The following is an 18,023-nucleotide window of genomic DNA, read 5'->3' on the forward strand; positions in this document are numbered from 1 at the left end:
AGAGCTAAGGGACAGCGCCCAGGCCCAGAGTTCAAGCCCCACGACCCGCAAAAAAAAAAAAAAATCATCTGGGCACCAGTGGCTCTGCCAGGCACTGGTGGCTCACGTCTGAAATCCTAGCTATTCAGGAGGCTGAGATCTGAGGATCACCGTTCAAAGCCTGTCCGAGCAAGAATGTCAGTGAGACTCTTATCTCCAGTGAACCACAAAAGGTCAGAAGTGGTACTGTGCTCAAGTGGTAGAGTGCTAGCCTTGAGCACAAAAGCTCAGGGACAGTGTCCAGGCCTTGAGTTCAAGCCCAGGACCAGCAAACAAAACAAAACAAAACAAAAAATCACACAAAGTCAAGTCCCATACATAGAATCACAGGGAAGATCAAGGTGTGGTTCACTCTGGGGCCTGGTAATCTCACATCTGGATTCTAGAACATAGAGGTGACCCTTGCATACCTGAGCGCTCACTGCACATCTGTCAGCAAGTTAGTGCTATATAGCGAGCACTGTATAATTAGTGCTGGGTTTATGCAAACTTGTTACTAGGGTTGAGTTTCTGCAACAAGAACAGGAAAGGCCCAGAAAACAAGTAGAGTCCAAGTAGGAAGCCTAGTGTGTTCTGTCACCTTGTTAGAGAACCCGTGCTCATTAAAGGCTCTGACAAGTCCTACCATAACAACTTGTCTAACTCAGTGCTTCCTGAATGGATGAATGAACGTGATTGGGGGCCACCTCTGTAGGATGGCTGCTACATGCCCACTGTGGGGCCATAGGACTTGACGTCCATCTGTGGGTCTAAGTGTTGTGGCTTTCCTGTGAGGTCAGCGTTGTCCTACATTCTACTGACTGCCGGGGAAAACAGGGTCAGGGAGGCTGAATGTATTCAACTCACACAGTGGCTGGGTGACAGACCAGGATCCAAACTCAGGATGTCTGCTCAGAACTACCAAGGCCTGCTCCGGCTGACAGGGTGACATCGGTGCTCCCCACCTCCCAGCCGCCTTACTCAATACCCTCAACACATCCCCTTCTCTGGGAAAGAGATTACAGAGCACCCGGTGCTCTCTGAAGTACGCATTAAGAGTTTATGGGCCTTATCTCGGTGGCTGCTCTGAATTCTAATCAGAGGCTCTCTGAGATTCCACTCTTTTCCAAGGCGGGGGGCGGGGGGGGAGGTAGCCTGGCCTGGCTTTTCCTTAAGCTTCATGTCACTCTGCCCAGAGCTTCCAGGGGAAGGATGGAGGAAAGCATTTGGTGGGTGCTGTGCTAAGCACTCTTCCAACTTTCTCAACAGCCTTTTTGGGCAAGCACTGTTAATACATTCCATCAGTGAAGAAACTCAGGCTCAGAGAGGTTAAGTTACTCATCTAGAGCCACAGAGCAAGCATGCTGCTTGCTCTGGTTCTGAATGTCACCAGAGGGGGTTCTTGGGAAACTCAGATCCTAAGGCAGAAAAGAGGGAGATGTTGGTGCCTGTGCCCTGGGAACAGGCAGATAAAACCTGGAGTTTTATGGCTACTTCTGAACCTCTGTCATGAAGGGCAGTGACATACACAAGCCAGAGGGAGCTATATTCTCCTTGAGAAGCCAGGGTCTGAGCATGGCAGGGACTGGTAAGTGATGGATGAGCCACCTGTGGCCTCTTGCAGCTGGGAACGTCCTGTGAGACTCAGCCTCACCTTAGGGAGAGAAAGCTCAGGTGGAGCAGTTGGTGGCATGGAGTCCAGGAAGTGTTTTACGTTCATGGGCCTCTGGGCACCTGCCTGTCTCTCCCAGCAGAGGTGGGAAAGAATTGGACCAGGCAGGGTGCTGACTGGGTCATCTGCAGGATTCTGAGAGCTAGAGAGATGGAAGCAATAGACAGTTGTTGTTGCTGCTGCTGTTCCCCCTCCTCTTCCTCCCCCCTGCCTCCTCCTCCCCCCTTCCTCCTCCTCCTCTTCTTCTTCCTCTTCTTCTTCTTCTTCTTCTTCTTCTTCCTCTTCTTCCTCTTCTTCCTCTTCTTCCTCTTCTTCCTCCTCTTCCTCCTCTTCCTCTTTTTCTCCTTCTCCTTCTCCTCCTTCCTTGTGTCTGACACTACTGGGCTTGAACCCTTTCTTTTCAAGGAACACTCACTCTCAAGACTAGCACTCTAGGGGCTGGGAAGGTGGCTCAGTGGTAGAGCGCTTGCCTTGCATGCATGAGGCCCTAGGTTCGATTCCCCAGCACACATAAGAAAAATAAATAAATAAAAAAGACTAGCACTCTACCATTTGAGCCACAGCTCCATTTCTGGCTTTTTGGTAGTTAATTGGAGATAAGTCTTATGGACTCTCCTACCCAGACTGGCTTTGAACCATAATCCTCAGATTGTAGCCTCCTGAATAGTGAAAATTACAGGCATGAGCCACTAGCACCAGGTGACAGATGTCATAAGCATTCTCTGGTGCCTATTTAGCAATGGTAGTGAGAGAATGTGGGCTTGGCTTTTGGTGTAGAGAGATTGTGGCATTGGTTATCTCTTGTCCTGGGTCTGCCCCAGCTCATAGACCAGGGAGGGCAGAGCTGGGATTCCCTTTGTATTGTCCTCGTTCTTGGTCCTCCAGTCCCCATCACTGGTAGGCGGGACAGGATGTTGAGGTGGGGGAAGGGGGTATCAACTGCCTCGTACACCATGCTAATACAGCTGGAATGAATCACCTTGTGCTCTAAGCACATACCTCTCCCACTCCCAGGTCTGGAAAAGGTCGGGGGCCTGGTTCTACAAAGGGCTCCCCAAGTATATCTTGCCCCTGAAGACACCTGGACGAGCAGATGACCCCCACTTCCGACCTTTGCCTGTGGAGCCTCCAGAGCCCAAGCCCCGAAGCCCTGAGGTCAGCCGCATCTACACATGGGCTCGAGGGAGAGGTAAGACTCCTGTACCTCAAATGGTCCCTGATGTTCAGGCCTTCTTCCAGTGAGAGAATGTGGGTGCCAGATTAGTACCCACCACACTGGCCAGAGGGCTCGGGTTGGGCTTTGTCCCTCCCAGTGTCCAACTCAGCACTTCTTCCTTGGGGGGCGGGCAGTTTCCCAAACAAGCATTAATTTGGGGGTGTGAACATCTTCAGCTGCCCTATGGAATGGCATGGCATATCTGTGACACATTTTCGAGGTCTACAAACATCCTTCCCAGGCAGGTCTATGTCACCTCTCCCCTTTGTTTTGTGTCTCAGAAAGAGACGATTCTTGACCCTGCCTGGTCCCTACAAGCAGGGAACGTTTGTGTTCAGCACCCTTGGTGTCTGTAATGGCTGCACAGAGGGAAGGTGGCCCACTGTGATGGTCCCTGGTGGAATAGAGGCCTCTCTCCCAGCTCTCCCAGTGTGTCCATATCTATGGTTTTTGAAGTTCCTGGATGTACAGCAGGCTCAGGGGTAGACAGGTAGATGGGACCAGCGTTTAATAGCCCCATTTTACAGATGCATAACCTAAAGCCCAGAGAAGAAGAGGATATGGCTTGGCGAATGCGTAGCAGGGCTGGGGTCTAAAGGCAGGCCTTTGTCCTCCTGCTCAGAGGTGCTCATGCTTTGGCCTAAGACGTCAGCCTTAGGGTCCTAAGGGAGACCAGAGGTGGAGGGGGCTCCAAGAGGTACTAACTAGACACAATAGCTTATATGGAGGTTGGTACCCAGGTGATAAGTCCAGTCAGCTGTTTCTTAAGAGCTTTCCAACATCTTAGGTGATGTCTGATGTCTGGCTGTTTTTATATCATTTGAGATGTTTTCTTTCTTACTGCAAGACTAACTTTTGTTTATAGTCAACATTTGAAGGTTGTCAGTAAACCCTTGAAGGCCCTTCCTGATGGAGTTGTGGCTTGCCATGCGGTGAGTGTGCCCTCTCCAGGTGTTGGCACAGCAGCCTGTCCTTCCTGATTGTTTTTTGCATTTTTGACGGCCAAGGTTCACCTTCCCGGACTTACTGCAGACGAGCATTTGTGAGGATCACAGGGCAGACTGCAGGGGGCGTCCCTGTGGAAGACAGAAGGAGCAGCCTGCTCAGACATTGTCCTGAGCCCTCCATGGCTGGCCAGCTCTGAGAAGCAGCCATCTTCCATCCTGTCTCTTCTCCATCCTCAAAGCCTGCACTCCCTCCCACCAACCATGAGGGCTTATCCTTGTCCCTTGGACAGATGGACAGACAGAGGGAAGGGCAGGGACAAAAGGCAGTGGCACTCGCAGTAATGTTGCTTTGAGCCAGTTGAAAAGGAAAAGCTGTGCCCTAAGTGCCCAGCCCAGGGGTCATCACGTTCACTACCCTGTCAACACAGATTCACACACACACTCATAGATACACACATGGTCATTCATACTCATAGATACAAACATTATCTATCTTTACACACACTCACAGAGACATATATAGAGAGATGATACACTCACATACACACACATGGACAAACACATGTTCATACATGCTCCCATAGATCCATACGCTCATGTTCATGCATACTCAACACACACACACACATATGCTCTCAGTAGGAGGCAAGCCCATGCTTCCTCAGCCACATACACACACAGATGACCTTTTAATTACATGAGTTAAGGAGCCAGTGACCCCACACACTTGTTGGAACTGGCATGTTGCATGAACTGAGTTTGCACCAAGGCCGGGCCAGTCAGTGTGGAGGCTCATCCATGAGCATTTGTTCTCCCTTTAAGCTTCAGGCCCAAGTCCCTATGCTTCTCTGTGCTAGGCCTGTGGAAGCCTTGTGATTCCCAGATGACCTGACACATGCCAACCCACAGGCAGTGTGACAGGGTGGGTTGGCAGCCAGGCTGGTTGTGGCTGCACAGGGGGCATCTGCACCCACACAGAGGAGTTGGCGGGGGTGGGCAAGACTGAATTGGATGGAAGGAGGGAGAAGAACTGATGGCTAAGGCAGAGGAGACAGGGAGGAATGCAGATTTACCACCCACGATACCACAGTGCCACGTGGGTCTGGGGGGGGAGGGGAGTGGAGAGCCATAGAAAGACTACTCCAGCTACTCCAGAATTGCCCAAGCCTACTTCCAGGTAATTTCTGTGCCCTTCTTGGTCCACCTGTGCCAGAGCCAGGGTCTCTTCTTTCTTCTGTCTTTCTATCTTGCAATGCTGGAAATCAAAGTTAGGGCCTTGTACATGCTAGGCAGGTGCTCTAACCACTGAGCACATCTTCAGCCTTTTTTTTTCCCCCAAGACAAAGTCTTGCTATATAGCCCAGGTTGTCCTCAAACTCAATATCTTCCTGCCTCAGCCTCCTAAGTGCTGAGATTACAGGTCTGTACACCATGCCTGGCTAGGGTTTGTGCTTTCTGGTTGAGGCTGGTTCCCCTCTGCCCTAAGTCTGGCCATGTACTAAAAGGATTGTATCCCCAAGGCCTGTGGGAGACTGGGCAGACAAAAATGTTCTTAGTGTCCTTACAGTGCAGTTGATCTAGCCCAGGCTAAGCTCAGATGGGAACAGAGTGATCTGTATTTAGAGGCAGCCTGGCATACCTCCCCCTCACCCCCCACCCCACAATCCTGGAAGCCCCATGTGAGCATGGCTATTTGTGTCTTAGACTTGACCATCCTCAGCATATAACAGGGGGACAACTCAGCCTAGATGCTTATCAGCTACTGGACAAATGACTGATCCACTCAAGGGCTCCTAGGGATTAGAAAGAAGCCTGTGAATGGAAGGGTTTTGGTTGGGTTTAGACCCAGGATCTGCTAGACCACCCAGGAAGTACCTGAAGGCTGTTACTAAACCACCTGCTCTCATGAGGTGGCTCTCCTTCCTGCCCCTTGCCTCTGAGGACTCTTGGCCAGCACCTTCCTCCTGCCCTGCAGTCCCTCCCATAGGCACAGAGCTGAGCCTAGCACCAGCTTGCACTCTTAGCCTACACTTCTCTCCCTGTACCCCAGTTCTTGCACCCCTTATCCTAGCCCCCTCCATGCCCTGTTGAAAAAAGAATAGTAATCAATAGCTACAAGCCATAAGCTTTCCAATCGACAGAGCAATCAAGTGAATGTATTGATGTTTCAGAAGTTGGGCTCCTTTGCTTCCTACTTTAAATTTTCTTTGTTAATTTCTTTTCTGGAGATACTGGAGATTGAATTCATCAGCCTCAAGCCTGCTAGGCAAGCCCCTCTACCACTTAAGCCATGGCTCGGTTAAGTTTTACTTACATGAGATTACAAGTTAAACAATTCAGCCACATATGAAATCCCTTTCACACCGTTCCCACAAACATAAACTTAATGGAGGTATTTACATTTTTCATTTTGCTTTTGTTTAATGACAAAAAAATAGATAGGCTCTTACGCCTGACTCCTGCAATTTTCTGTTGTTTTTAAAAGAGTATCGTGGGCATCTCTCCAGGCCACTAGATATAGATTTCCTTTCATTCGTTTTAATGGCTGAATAAAACCCCACAGCATAGTGAATAGTGATTTCATTATTCACCTGAGAACTGACACTCTGGTTGGCTCCAACTTTTCCCACTGTGAGCAATACTAAATGTCTTTGCATCTGGAATCTGCCAGCCAGAGCTTTTCATCTGTGGCTGGGTTTCCAAAAGTGAGGTTCTGTATTTTAAATTTCAAGAGACACTGCCAAAGTCTTTTTTTTTTTTTTTTTTGGTCGTAGGGTTTGAACACTGGGCCTGGGCGCTGTCCCTGAGTTCTTCAGCTCAAAACAAGTTCTCAACCACTTGAGCCTCAGCACCACTTCCAATTTTCTGGTGGTTAATGAGAAATAAGAGTCTCATGGACTTTCCATGCCTGGGCTGGCTTTGAACTGCTATTCTCAGATCTCAGCCTCCTGAGTAACTAGGATTACAAATGTTCTGGTCATTTATGCTCACCTCAGTGAAACTCATTTACCTGAGTCCTTGAGGGCTGTGAATATAATTAAGATTTAAAATCATGGCCAATGTACAGGATGGGAAGTGACATTTTATTGTTTTATTTTGCATACTTGCATATCTCTTCATGACTTTATTACTTATTGATTATTTAGAGTTCCTCTTTTAAAAATTGCCTGCCCAGCCAGTTCATGCCTGTAATACTAGCTCGTGGTTTGAAGCTAGCCTGGGCAGAAAAGTCCATGATACTCTTGTCTCCAATAAACCACTCAAAAAAGCCAGAAATGGTATAGTGGCTCAAGTGGTAGAGTGCTAACCTTGAGTAAGAGAAGTTCATAGATGGCACCCAGGCCCAGAGTTCAAGCCCCAGGACTGGCAAAAAAAAAGGAGGGCCACCCAAATCCTTTGCTCACTTTTTATTGTTACTATATTTTACTTTGTTTTGTGTGTGTGTGTGTGTGTGTGTGTGTGTGTTTTGAGATAGGTCTTGCCTAGTCTTGAACTCAAGTTTCTCCTGCCTGTTTTTGGAGTGCTGGGATTGCAGACATGAACCACTACTGTACCTAGCCATTTATCTTTTTGTTTGTATGTGTGTGCATGTGTGTGCTGGTCTTAGGGCTTCAAATCAGAGCCTGGGCACTATCCCTGAGCCTTTTTTACTCAAGGCTAGTGCTCTGCTGCTTTTTTGGAAGTTTATTGGAATCTCAGGAATTTTCCTTCCCCAGGCTGGCTTTGAACCTTGATCCTAAGATATCAGCCTCCAAGGAGCTAGAATTAGTGAGCTACTAGCATCCTGTCCAGTTATTCATCTTGATTTGTATGTAGTTTTACCTCCTTTTTAGCTTTACAATTCATTATAGCATCTTTTTCTATTTAAAAACAATTTTTTAAAAAATTTAATGTGTTAATAATGTATGTTTTTGCCTTGTGGGTTTTTTGTTGTTGTTGTTGTCAGTCGTGGGGCTTGAACATAGGGCTTGAGCACTGTTAGCTCAAAGCTAGTTAGCTTTACCACTTTGATTCACAGCACCATTTCCAGTTTCTTGTTAGTTAACTGGAAGTAAGAGTCTCACAGACTTTCCTGCCTGGGCTGGCTTTGAACCATTATCCTCAGATCTCAGCCTCCTGAGCAGCTAGAATTACAGGTGCTCAGCTTACTTTGTGGTTTCTAGGCTTCCTATTTTGCTTTGAAATATCTTCCTGCCCCAAGGCTTAAAAAATGATTAAATAAAACATGTAAATAATATAAGAATAAAAGAAAACAACATATCCCGGGTGCTGGTGGTTCATACCTATAATCAGCTACTCAGGAGGCTGAGATCTGAGGATCATGGTTCAAAGCCAGCCTGGGCAGGAAAGTCCATGAGACTCTTATCTCTAATAAACCACCAGAAAACCAGAAGTGGTGCTGTGGCTCAAAAGGTAGAGCCTTGAGCTGAAGAGCTGAGGGACAGTGCCCAGGCCAAGAGTTCAAGCCCCATAACCAACAAAAAGAAAAAGAGAAAAAAAAAGAAAACAATATAGGACAAAATTACCCAAAAGAACAAATATATAAAAACAAATGTTATGAACTAGGTGGAAAACCAGAAGTCAAGTTGTGGCTCAAAGTAGTAAAGAGCTAGCTTTGAGCATAAAAGCTCAAAGATAGTGCTCAGGCCCTGAGTTCAAGCCCTATGATTGATGAAAATAAATAAAACCATTATATTAATTGGCAAAGCACTGGAACCATGTTCAGTCAAAATGCAAGTGGGAAATACCTATTATCCTAATTCAACAGGATTTTATAGGGTTTTTTGTGTGCCAGCATTAAACCAAGGGCCTTGTACATACTTGCTCTAGCGCTGACCTCCACCCCCAACCCCTATAGCTTTTAACTAACATAAGAAGGGAAGAAAAATGAAAGCTTCTGTTAATCTTGAAAAAGAAGAAAAGTAATATTACTTACAGATGGCTTGACTATATATCAAGAAAATTCAACAGGTTGTACCAAAATAACCTAGATCAGTAAGAAAATTTGGAAATTGATAGGACATCAGAAAAATCTATTAAAAATAGCTTTATACTGGTTAATTAGAAGTTGTTATGGGAAAACCCATCTGGAATCTCAATAAATTTTTTTTTTATTTTTTTATTTTTTGGGTCCGGTTGTGGGGCCTGAACTCTGGGCCTGGGTGCTGTCCCTCAGCTCTTCAGCTCAAGGCTAGCGCTCTACCACTTGAGCCACAGCGCCACTTCCGGCTTTTTTTCTTTTTGCTTATGTGGTGCTGAGGAATCTAACCCAGGGCCTCAGGCATGCAAGGCAAGCGCCCTACCACTGAGCCAACTTCCCAGCCCTCAATAAATAATTTTAAATAGCTGGGCATCATACCTGTCATCTTAGCTATTTGAGAGGCTGAGATTAAGAGGATTGAAGCTCAAGGCCAGTGCAAACAGAAAAATTTGTAAGATTCAGTCTCAACTAAGAGCTGGGTACAGAAGCCTCCCCTGTCATCCTAGCTGTAATAGGAAGCCTAAAATAGGCAAATTGAGGTCCAGGCATGTGCCTAGACAGGAAATGAGATACTAGATCAAAAATAACCAGTGCAGCCAAGCACTAGTGGCTCACACCTATAATCCTAGCTACTCAGGAAGCTGAGATCTGAGAGTCTCCGTTCAAAGCCAGTCCAGGCAGGAAAGTCTGTGAGACTCTTTATCTCCAATTAATCACGGGGGGGGGAGGGGGGGGCAGGCGAGGGGAAACAGAGATAGTGCAGTTAGCATAAGTGAGCAAAAGGAGCTTAGGGACAGTGTCCAGGCCCAAAGTTCCAGGATTGATACAAAAAAAAAGTGCAAAAAAGGACTGGATGTGCTGCACAGCGGGAAGAATACCTGCCTAGCAAGCTCAAGACCCCAAGTTCGAAACTCAGTTGCATCAGAAAAAAAAAAAATTAAATGGCCTGGAAACAAATTTTAAGGAAAATGATGAATGGGGGGCTACAGTTATACAAGAAATGAGTAAATTTCTTAAACATTGTTACCCCTCCCTTATTTTCTCCCACTTTCTCCTCCCCACTCCTCTCCGCCCACCCCCATTGTAAAATTCATTTCAATGTAGTCTCTAGTGAGTATCATTGTTGCATTAGTTTATCCTTTGTCCTGCTGTTTCTGTGATTCCCTTTCCCTTCCATGGATCAGATAAACATATACAAGACAAAGGATACAAAAAAACTAAAAAAAATAGAAATAACTGCATACAGAACATAATAAGAACCTAATGTTTCCAATTCTTGGAGTTCACTTTGATATGCTTCATTATATAGTGTCCTATGCACTTAGTGATTGGGCTGTTGTGATCCCCTGCTAAGAATATCATAGAAAGGCAGAATCTCTAGGAGTCTTCTCTTATAAAGAACCAAATTTATGTGTGTATGATAATTCCTGTCAGATGCCCAACAGAACCTTTAGGAAAGAAGGAATAAATAATTTTTGAGTTCATAAATACACAAATGTTCTTAGCCACACTATTCATAGTAACCAAAAAGTGTAAGCAACCCAAATGACTACCAACTGATCAGTGGATAAGCAAAAGTAACATAATCAACCAATCCATGAAATACTATTCAGCCATAAAAAGGAACTGAAGGCCAAGCATGGTGGTACACACCTGTACTCTTATTTACCTCTCTGTTCAGGGCTTATTTTTTTTGTCCTTTGATTTGACTGAATGTGTCCCCCACTCTGTTTTGAAGCTATAAAACTTAGCATGGCCATATGAGGAGCTAGGATCTCTAAGGAAGTAATTAAAGTTAAATGAGGTCATAGGGTAGAGTCCTGACGCAATAGGCTGAGGCAGGAAGATAGAAAGTTGGAGGATGTAGTGAGACCCTGTATGAGGAAAGGAAGGAGAAGAAATGAAAAGAGGAAGAGAGGGAAAGAGAAGGTGGGAGGGAGAAATGGAGGGAGGAAAGGATGGAGAAGGATGGGCAGGAGGGAATTGAGGTAGCGATTCATATTATAACCTGGACGAACCCTTAGTACATTAGGCCTAGTCAAAGGAACCAGAGTAAAAAGGCCACATACTGTGTGATCCCATTTGTATGAAATGTCCAGACAGGCAAAGCTATAGAGGCAGAAAGTAGATTAGTGGTTGCCAGGGGATGTGCTAATGGGTACACATTTCTTTTAAAGTTGATGAAAGCATTCTAGAATGAGGCAGTGGTGATGGTCACACCACTTCACAACCATACTGAAAATCACTTCATTGTGTATGTTCAAAAGGTGGCTTTTATGGGATATGAATCACATCTCAATTAAAATCCATAAGGAAGTCAGAGAATAGCTTGTGTAGTAGAGAATAAGTATATAGGTAAGTAAGGAGAGTGGAATTGAGGTGAATAGACTTAAGAATGTATGGAAGCTGAACATAGGGTAGCTTTTCAACTCAGTGAGAAATGAGCAGATTTATTTAAAAACCAGAAGTAGTACATTTAGACTTCCATCCCCTCCCAAGTGTGTCCCCAAACACACTAAATATCTAGATGTTTAAAATGAGCCAGAAGTGGTACATCCCTGTAATCCTAGCTACTCAGGAGCTTGAGGCAGGAAGATCCATTGAGCCCTGGAATTTCAGATTAGCCTGGGCAACACAGCAAGACTCTATCTTAAAATAAATGGCAGGGAAGAGGAAGGGAGGGGAAAGGTTGGAAGGGTAGCAGAGGGGAAGGAAAGAGGGAAAAAGCAGGAATGTCCCTTTCTTCCAAGGAAAGGAAAGAAGAAAAGGGGAATAAAGAGGAAAAAGGAATCAGGGAAAGAGCAAAAATGGTGGTCCTTTCTGTTAGGAAAGATCAAGCAGACAAAAGGGAAGAAATAGAGACCTCAGCAGGTCAGATAAAGACTTAATCATGGCTGCAGAGGTGTTCCATGTAATACCTAGCAGTCAGAGAAACAAGGAGTAGGGGGCTATGGGGTTTTAGGGTTTAAATACAGTTGGTTATAAGAGTTTTTGTGAAATGTCTTTGTAGTTGTAGCATACTATCCTGTTTTGGTGTCCTTGCAGCTGTGACAGACAGGTAAGGTTGGGGATGAAGTTTTGCTGAGAATAACTCAAGGACAGGGATAAGATTCCAGAGAGATTTTCAGGAGGGGAATCCCTGGGGAAGGGGTGGGCAGTAGGCCATGGGAGCAACATTGAGTTATGAGAACAAAGGCAGATTCCCATCACCGTCTTCCCATGACAGCTGGTGGTAGCTGTGGGCCCCGCAGAACAGGTGGGCTCACCACCTAGGTAGGCTCCTCTCTCCTTTCCCTGGAACCTGGGTGTTGATTTGGGTTGAGCATTTTCCTGTAGTTCCTTGGTTAGCTCTAGAAGACATCATTCACCCACAGGAGATATCATGATTGCCCAGGAAGGCCTGGGCAGGAGTATGGCCTGCATTTCCTCCCGGCAACTGTTCCCAGAGTCTGACCTGGGAAGTCAGTGTAGTTAGGGTACCTGCTGTGGGCTCCAGCCAGCCCAGCAGATCTCCTCTCTAAGTTTCCAGCACTTTCTCCCTCCTTGTAAGGTAGAAGGTGTGAACAGCAGAGCCTGGACCAAGGGGACTAGCCCCAGCCACCTCTTCTCCTAGTTCTGCCTTCACTCTAATAGAGCTCCTTCTCTGCCAAGGCCTAGGTATCCATCTGTCCCCAGGGCCCTCCATGGGAGTCTCCTGTCTCCCACCCACCCTCGTCCAGCTGAGCCAGGCTCTGCTTCCTGCGTGGCCCTGAACAGAATAACAGACTGGCTCCCTTCCAGGTCTGTTCCAGAAAAGTACTTCGAGGTTTTGGCTTAGTTCCATTTGGGTAATTTTAAGAAAAAAAATGGGAGTTTCGGTATCACTTCACTGGCTTGCTAGATTTTAAGCAATTTATTAAAACTCCTTAGCTGGTTCTGGTCGCAGTCCATTGAAAGCAAGCTTCAGGTTTCTGTTCAGGTTGAACCATCTGTCTTAGCTCCAGCTGCCAAGGTTTACTAGGGGATGCCCTTACCTGGTAACACTGCCCTGCTGATCTGTCCCCACCACCCCCCCCCCATATACACACACACATACCTCCTGGAGAAGCCGTGATGGAAGCGGCGTTGGCCTCAGCCAGAGCGCCCTGTGACTCATGGTCATTATCTTATTTGGTGCTCAGAGCAGGCTGTGGGGCAGCCACAGACGGTGAAATTGACTGTTCATGATGGATGACAAGGGATGTCTGCCCAAGGTCACGTCGGCTGCTTAGGCTGGGGGCCCAGGCTTCTGTATCCCAGCCCCCCTTGTCCTCCTGAGCAGAATGCATGGGGACACTCTAGCCCACACCCTTACATGCACTGCCTCTGCCCTTTCTGACTGGAACAGAACCCACCGAGGCTGGCTCAAAGCAGGGGGCTGGCCGCAGCTGATCCTGCCTGTCCCCGCTCCATTCTCATCCCTGCCTATGTCTGAACACCCTGCAGTGTGCACCTGTCCCGCCCATATTCCCAGAACACACACACACACACACACACACACTCAGGAGGGGAAAGCTCAGTCCCTCATTTCTGTTCAGAGCACCCCTTTTGCTCCCAGCCAGACACAAGGAATACCGTGGTCAGTTTAGAAGGCTTCTCCCCAAGTTGGATTTGGGACAGGGAGAGGAAAATCTGTCCTTCCATCACAGGCCGTGCAACCTCAGAAATGTTTTGTATCAGAGAGGGTTCCCTGTCACTGGGAGGATTCAAGCAAGAGCTAGTTTTTATGGTGGGGATCCTAGGGATCAGAAATGACAAGAAGCTCATTATGGGCTTTTACTGTGTGTCCAGAGTTGGAGTACCATGTTGGGACCAGCTCTGGGCAGAGGATACATTCTATGGCCCAAAGCTGGGCAAACCACACATCCTTCCCCAGCTTTGGACCTGAGGCCTCTGTCTCGTTAGTGCAGAATGGCAGCCAGCTGAGCTAATAGGCAGTTCGTCGGCAGCCGTTTTTCCATGGAACGCATATGCTGTTTCCTGACTTCTTAACGCAGCGTGCTATTTATACCAGTCAAGCCATTCATTCTTAATGAGCCGCGGTTGTGGATTGTAAAATGTTTTATTTCCAGACAGGATCGCTCCCTGCCCAGAGCCAGCTGTTTCTATGCTGCCTTCCCTCTTCCTCTGCTCCTAAGAAATTAGCCTATTGAAGTTCCTCGGAGCCCTTGGCTGGCCTTACTCTACCCCCTCATTTCCTAGTGGACTCTGAACTTGCCTTTCAGCCTTCCTTCGGAGTAGCTACAGTGTGTGTTGTGTGTGGGTGGCTGGGCTGGCTGAAGCAGGTGGAAGCTGGACAGAGCAGGCGGGTGTCTGTGTTGGGAGGTGGGATGCTATCTGACTTGGGAGGGTCAGACATTTGCCCATGTTATGGAGCAGTTACTTGATCTGGAGAACTGCTTAAATGCATTGCCAGACTTTTTTTTTTTTTATCAAGGTGATGTACAGAGGGGTTACAGTTACATAAGTAATAAGGTAATAAGTACATTTCTTGTCAAACTTGTTACCCCTTTCCTCATTGCCAGAATTTTTTAATGTAGAGACTTATTACTTTAAAAAAAAAATGAAGTTAAGCCGGGCGCTGGTGGCTCACGCCTGTAATCCTAGCTACTCAGGAGGCTGAGATCTGAGGATCGCGGTTCAAAGCCAGCCCGGGCAGGAGAGACTGAGACTCCTATCTCCAATAAACCACCAGAAAACCGGAAGTGGCGCTGTAGCTCAAGTGGTAGAGCGCTCACCTTGAGCTGAAGAGCTGAGGGACAGTGCCCAGGCCCAGAGTTCAAGCCCCATGACCGACAAAAAAAAAAAAAATGAAGTTCTACCTTCTTTTTTGAACATAGGAGGTCTGCCATTGGGGCTGAGGAGCAGCTTCCCCTTCACACAAGGCTAGTATGCTTTTGTTTGCCACTGTCCCCACTCCACCCTGCCATCTTGACATTCTTTTGTAGCTTCCCCCCCCCCCGCCCACCCCCCAGGGCTGAGAACCGAACCCAGGGCCTTGCGCTCGCCAGGCGAGTACCCTTCCGCTGAGCTAAACCCCCAGCCCCTATCTTGACATTCTTTTAGCTTCACCCTTACCAGTTGATTCAGACAAAAAAGGAGAGAGTGGTAAAGCACTAAGGTAGGGGAGACAATTATTCTTTTCTTTTTTCCTTTTATGTCAATAATGGTACTTGAACTCAGGACCTGGGTACTGTCCCTTAGTTTTTTGGGTTAGTTTGTTTTGCTTAAGGCTGGCACTTGAGCTCCACAGCCTCACATCCGGCTTTTTGATGGTTAATTGGAGATTAGCGTCTCATGGATTTTCCTGCCCCAGCTGGTTTTGAACCTCAATTCTTAGATCTCAATGTTCAGATCTTAATTCTCAGTAGCTAGGATTACAAGCAGGAGCTGCCGGTGCCCACAAGGCAATTATACTTGTTTTGCCATTTCTGTGAAAAGAACAGAAGGTAGACCACCTATTAAAAGAGAAGTAGGCAGACTTCTCTGGAAGTGCAGGCTTCTCATATCCAATCTACTTCATTGACTTGGCCCTTCTACCTGCCAGTGGAAGGCAGGGGCCTGACTGCCTCAGGGAAAACAAAAGCCAGGCCACATTTGTGCTGTTTTTGTTTTGTTTTTTGGTTGGCCATGGGATTTGAACTTGGGGCCCGGTCACTGACCTTGAGCTCTTTTGCTCAAAGCTAGCAATCTACCACTTTCAGCCACAGTACTACTTCCAGTTTTCTGGTGGTTTATGGGAAATAAGAGACTCACAGACTTCCCTGCCTGGGCTGGCTTTGAATCATGATCCTCAGATCTCAGCCTCCTGAGGAGCTAGGATTACAGGTGTGCACCACCAGTGCCCAGCCACATATGTACTTTGAAAGAGAAGCTCATATATTTGGGCCTGACCTACCCTTGGAGCCTTTTCAGCCTGGGATCAGTGGGTATGAATGGGGAGGGGCCATCTCTAGAGCAGAAGCTGCAATGACTCCCCCCGTCCATTGCTCTACCCCACCATACTTTGTTCCCCTAGTAGCCCCTTGTCTGTCCTGGGTGTTCTCGCTGGTTTGGAGATTGATTTCCCAGGAGCAGAAAGCCCTCATTAGCCATACCATGGAGGTTAGGAACACAACTGTCACTGCTCATTTGCCCAAACCTGATGATAGTCTCAGTGGATTGGTTGCTTCCAGCTGCAAGGTGAGGTCTTGGGACACCAAGCAGAAAAGATCAGCTCCAGTGTAGCTGAGAAGCACAGAGCTGCCACCAGACCAGCTGGCGTGAGGCTCTCTGTACACACTGCGGCACTCCAGCTACTCACCTGTCTCGCCAGGTGAAGCAACAACTTAATTCTACCCACTCTAGATTGGGCAGCCTTTGGGAGCCTAGGGAAAGTGAATAAATGTAGCCTCCCACACTGTCTGGCTCCAGTAAAGCCCTGGACAATAGCGGTGATGGCTCATGCCATTCTCCAGCTGCTCCTAGAACCTACTGTCCATTCCAGACTGAGTCTATCCTGGTAGAAGGAGCCAAGCTGATTTCCTACTGACAGAGCAGGAGCACAGCCAAAGTAGAGAGTCACACAGGAAGTGAGGAGGGCCTCCCTCTGCCTCCATCGCTCCTGGGCTAGGACCCAAGCAAGGCGTGTGTCCATCTCCTTGGGGCTGAGGAGGTACTAAGGCTCCCAGCCAAGTGAAGTAAACTGAGGCACAAACTTCAGAGACCACAAGACACTGGCCCTGGGGAAACTATGTCAGAGGCTTGGAGGATGAGAGACAGAAACAGAGGTGCAGAGGCAGATAGAAAGACGCTGAGACAGAGTCTAGAGACAAAAACTGAGAAGAACCAAGAGACAGACCCAAGAAGACCAGGAACACATGTGGAGACTCAGAAGAGAGGGAACTAAAGAGGAGATGAGAGGCAGAGATTTAAAAACAAAATTGTGAGAGCCTGGCATAGTGATGCAATCCTGTAAGCCCAGCATTCAGGAAGCTGTGGCAGGAGGATTATTGGTTCCAGGCTAACCTGGCCCATACAAGGAGACCCTGCCTCAAGAAAAAGCAACAGAATGAGGGAACAGAAGACACTGTACAAAAGGTAATGTACTCATTACCTGACTCATGTAATTATAATCCCTCTGTACATTACCTTTATCATAACAATGAAGTAAATTAACTTTAAAAAAAGAAACAAAAAGAAAAATGTGAAAGAGGCACACAAAGAGAGATGAAGTTAAAGAGTTGCCTCCGCACCAAGGAGCTGGCTCGAGTGGGTGTGCTTAGTATGCTTTATGTCTTCCAGGAAGCAGAGGCCATCATTTGTCCCCCACACAGCACAGAGAGTACCCTCACCAAACCAGCTCCTTGTGCCTGAGCCAGGGGCTGACCTCAAAAGAAGCCTTTATTTCTCCTGATGTCTGAGATGCCTGACACCTCCTCCCCCAGCTTTTGTATCCGTGTCAAGCCTTCCCTAAGTTCTCCCCCGACTCCCACCCCAGGAAGTTCTAACTGCCCCTCACCTACACTCTGCCCCTATCCATATAGCCACTATATCCATCTAGTCCCTGGAGGGACCAGGTCTCAACCTCCTTCTCTCCAGAGACGGGCTCCTCAATCGAGGGCAAAGGACTGAAGGATTTCCATGCTGGCAACCACAGCTCTATTGATCTGAGGATCTGTCTTTGTTAGCCGGTGCCTCCTGTCTGTCTGTGAACCTGGAGGAGAGAGAAAATCAAAATCGATGGTGAATGAATAAGCAAGCACCAGAGCCCTTATTCCCAGGTCTGCCTCTCAGCCTGCCCTAGGCTGCCCGACTGCCCCTCCCCTGCCCAGGGTCATCCTTCAGAGAGCAACTAGAGACAGCCTGGAATGAGAACTAAGTACAATATAGAGGCCACAGCTCTGCCTTGCCTCCCTTGAGAAGGCCTTCTAATGTGGCCAGTTTGTGTCCAGCTACTAGATCTCCCAGCTCCAAGGTTTGGGCAGAAAGGACAGGAAAGCTCTGAGCCTCTTGCAGCTGCCAGAGGCCTACCCCTGGAGGATAGTTCTGGGGACCTAGGAGACTTCCCAAAGCAAAGGCGAGTGTGGTTCACCCCTCCCACCCTGCAAGCACAGGCCCTGGGTGAACAGCACTCTGTCACTCCGTGTCAACAGTGTTTGCTGAGTGCCTATTTGTACAAGACCCCAAGCA

The 18,023-nt window shown here is 47.4% G+C and overlaps 1 protein-coding gene across 1 annotated transcript in view; it reads left to right on the forward strand.

Moving 5' to 3' along the window:
- The window catches only part of Rph3al (rabphilin 3A-like (without C2 domains)), a 104,503-nt gene that overhangs the window by 77,215 nt on the left and 9,265 nt on the right, over positions 1 to 18,023 (forward strand). The window contains exon 6 of the mRNA XM_013016593.1: positions 2,705 to 2,879. Within this exon, the coding sequence (XP_012872047.1) occupies positions 2,705 to 2,879 (175 nt within the window). The remainder of the gene's footprint in view (positions 1 to 2,704; positions 2,880 to 18,023) is intronic.

This window comes from Dipodomys ordii, unplaced genomic scaffold, assembly GCF_000151885.1.
Source record: "Dipodomys ordii isolate 6190 unplaced genomic scaffold, Dord_2.0 Scaffold31, whole genome shotgun sequence".
Lineage (NCBI taxonomy): Eukaryota > Metazoa > Chordata > Mammalia > Rodentia > Heteromyidae > Dipodomys > Dipodomys ordii.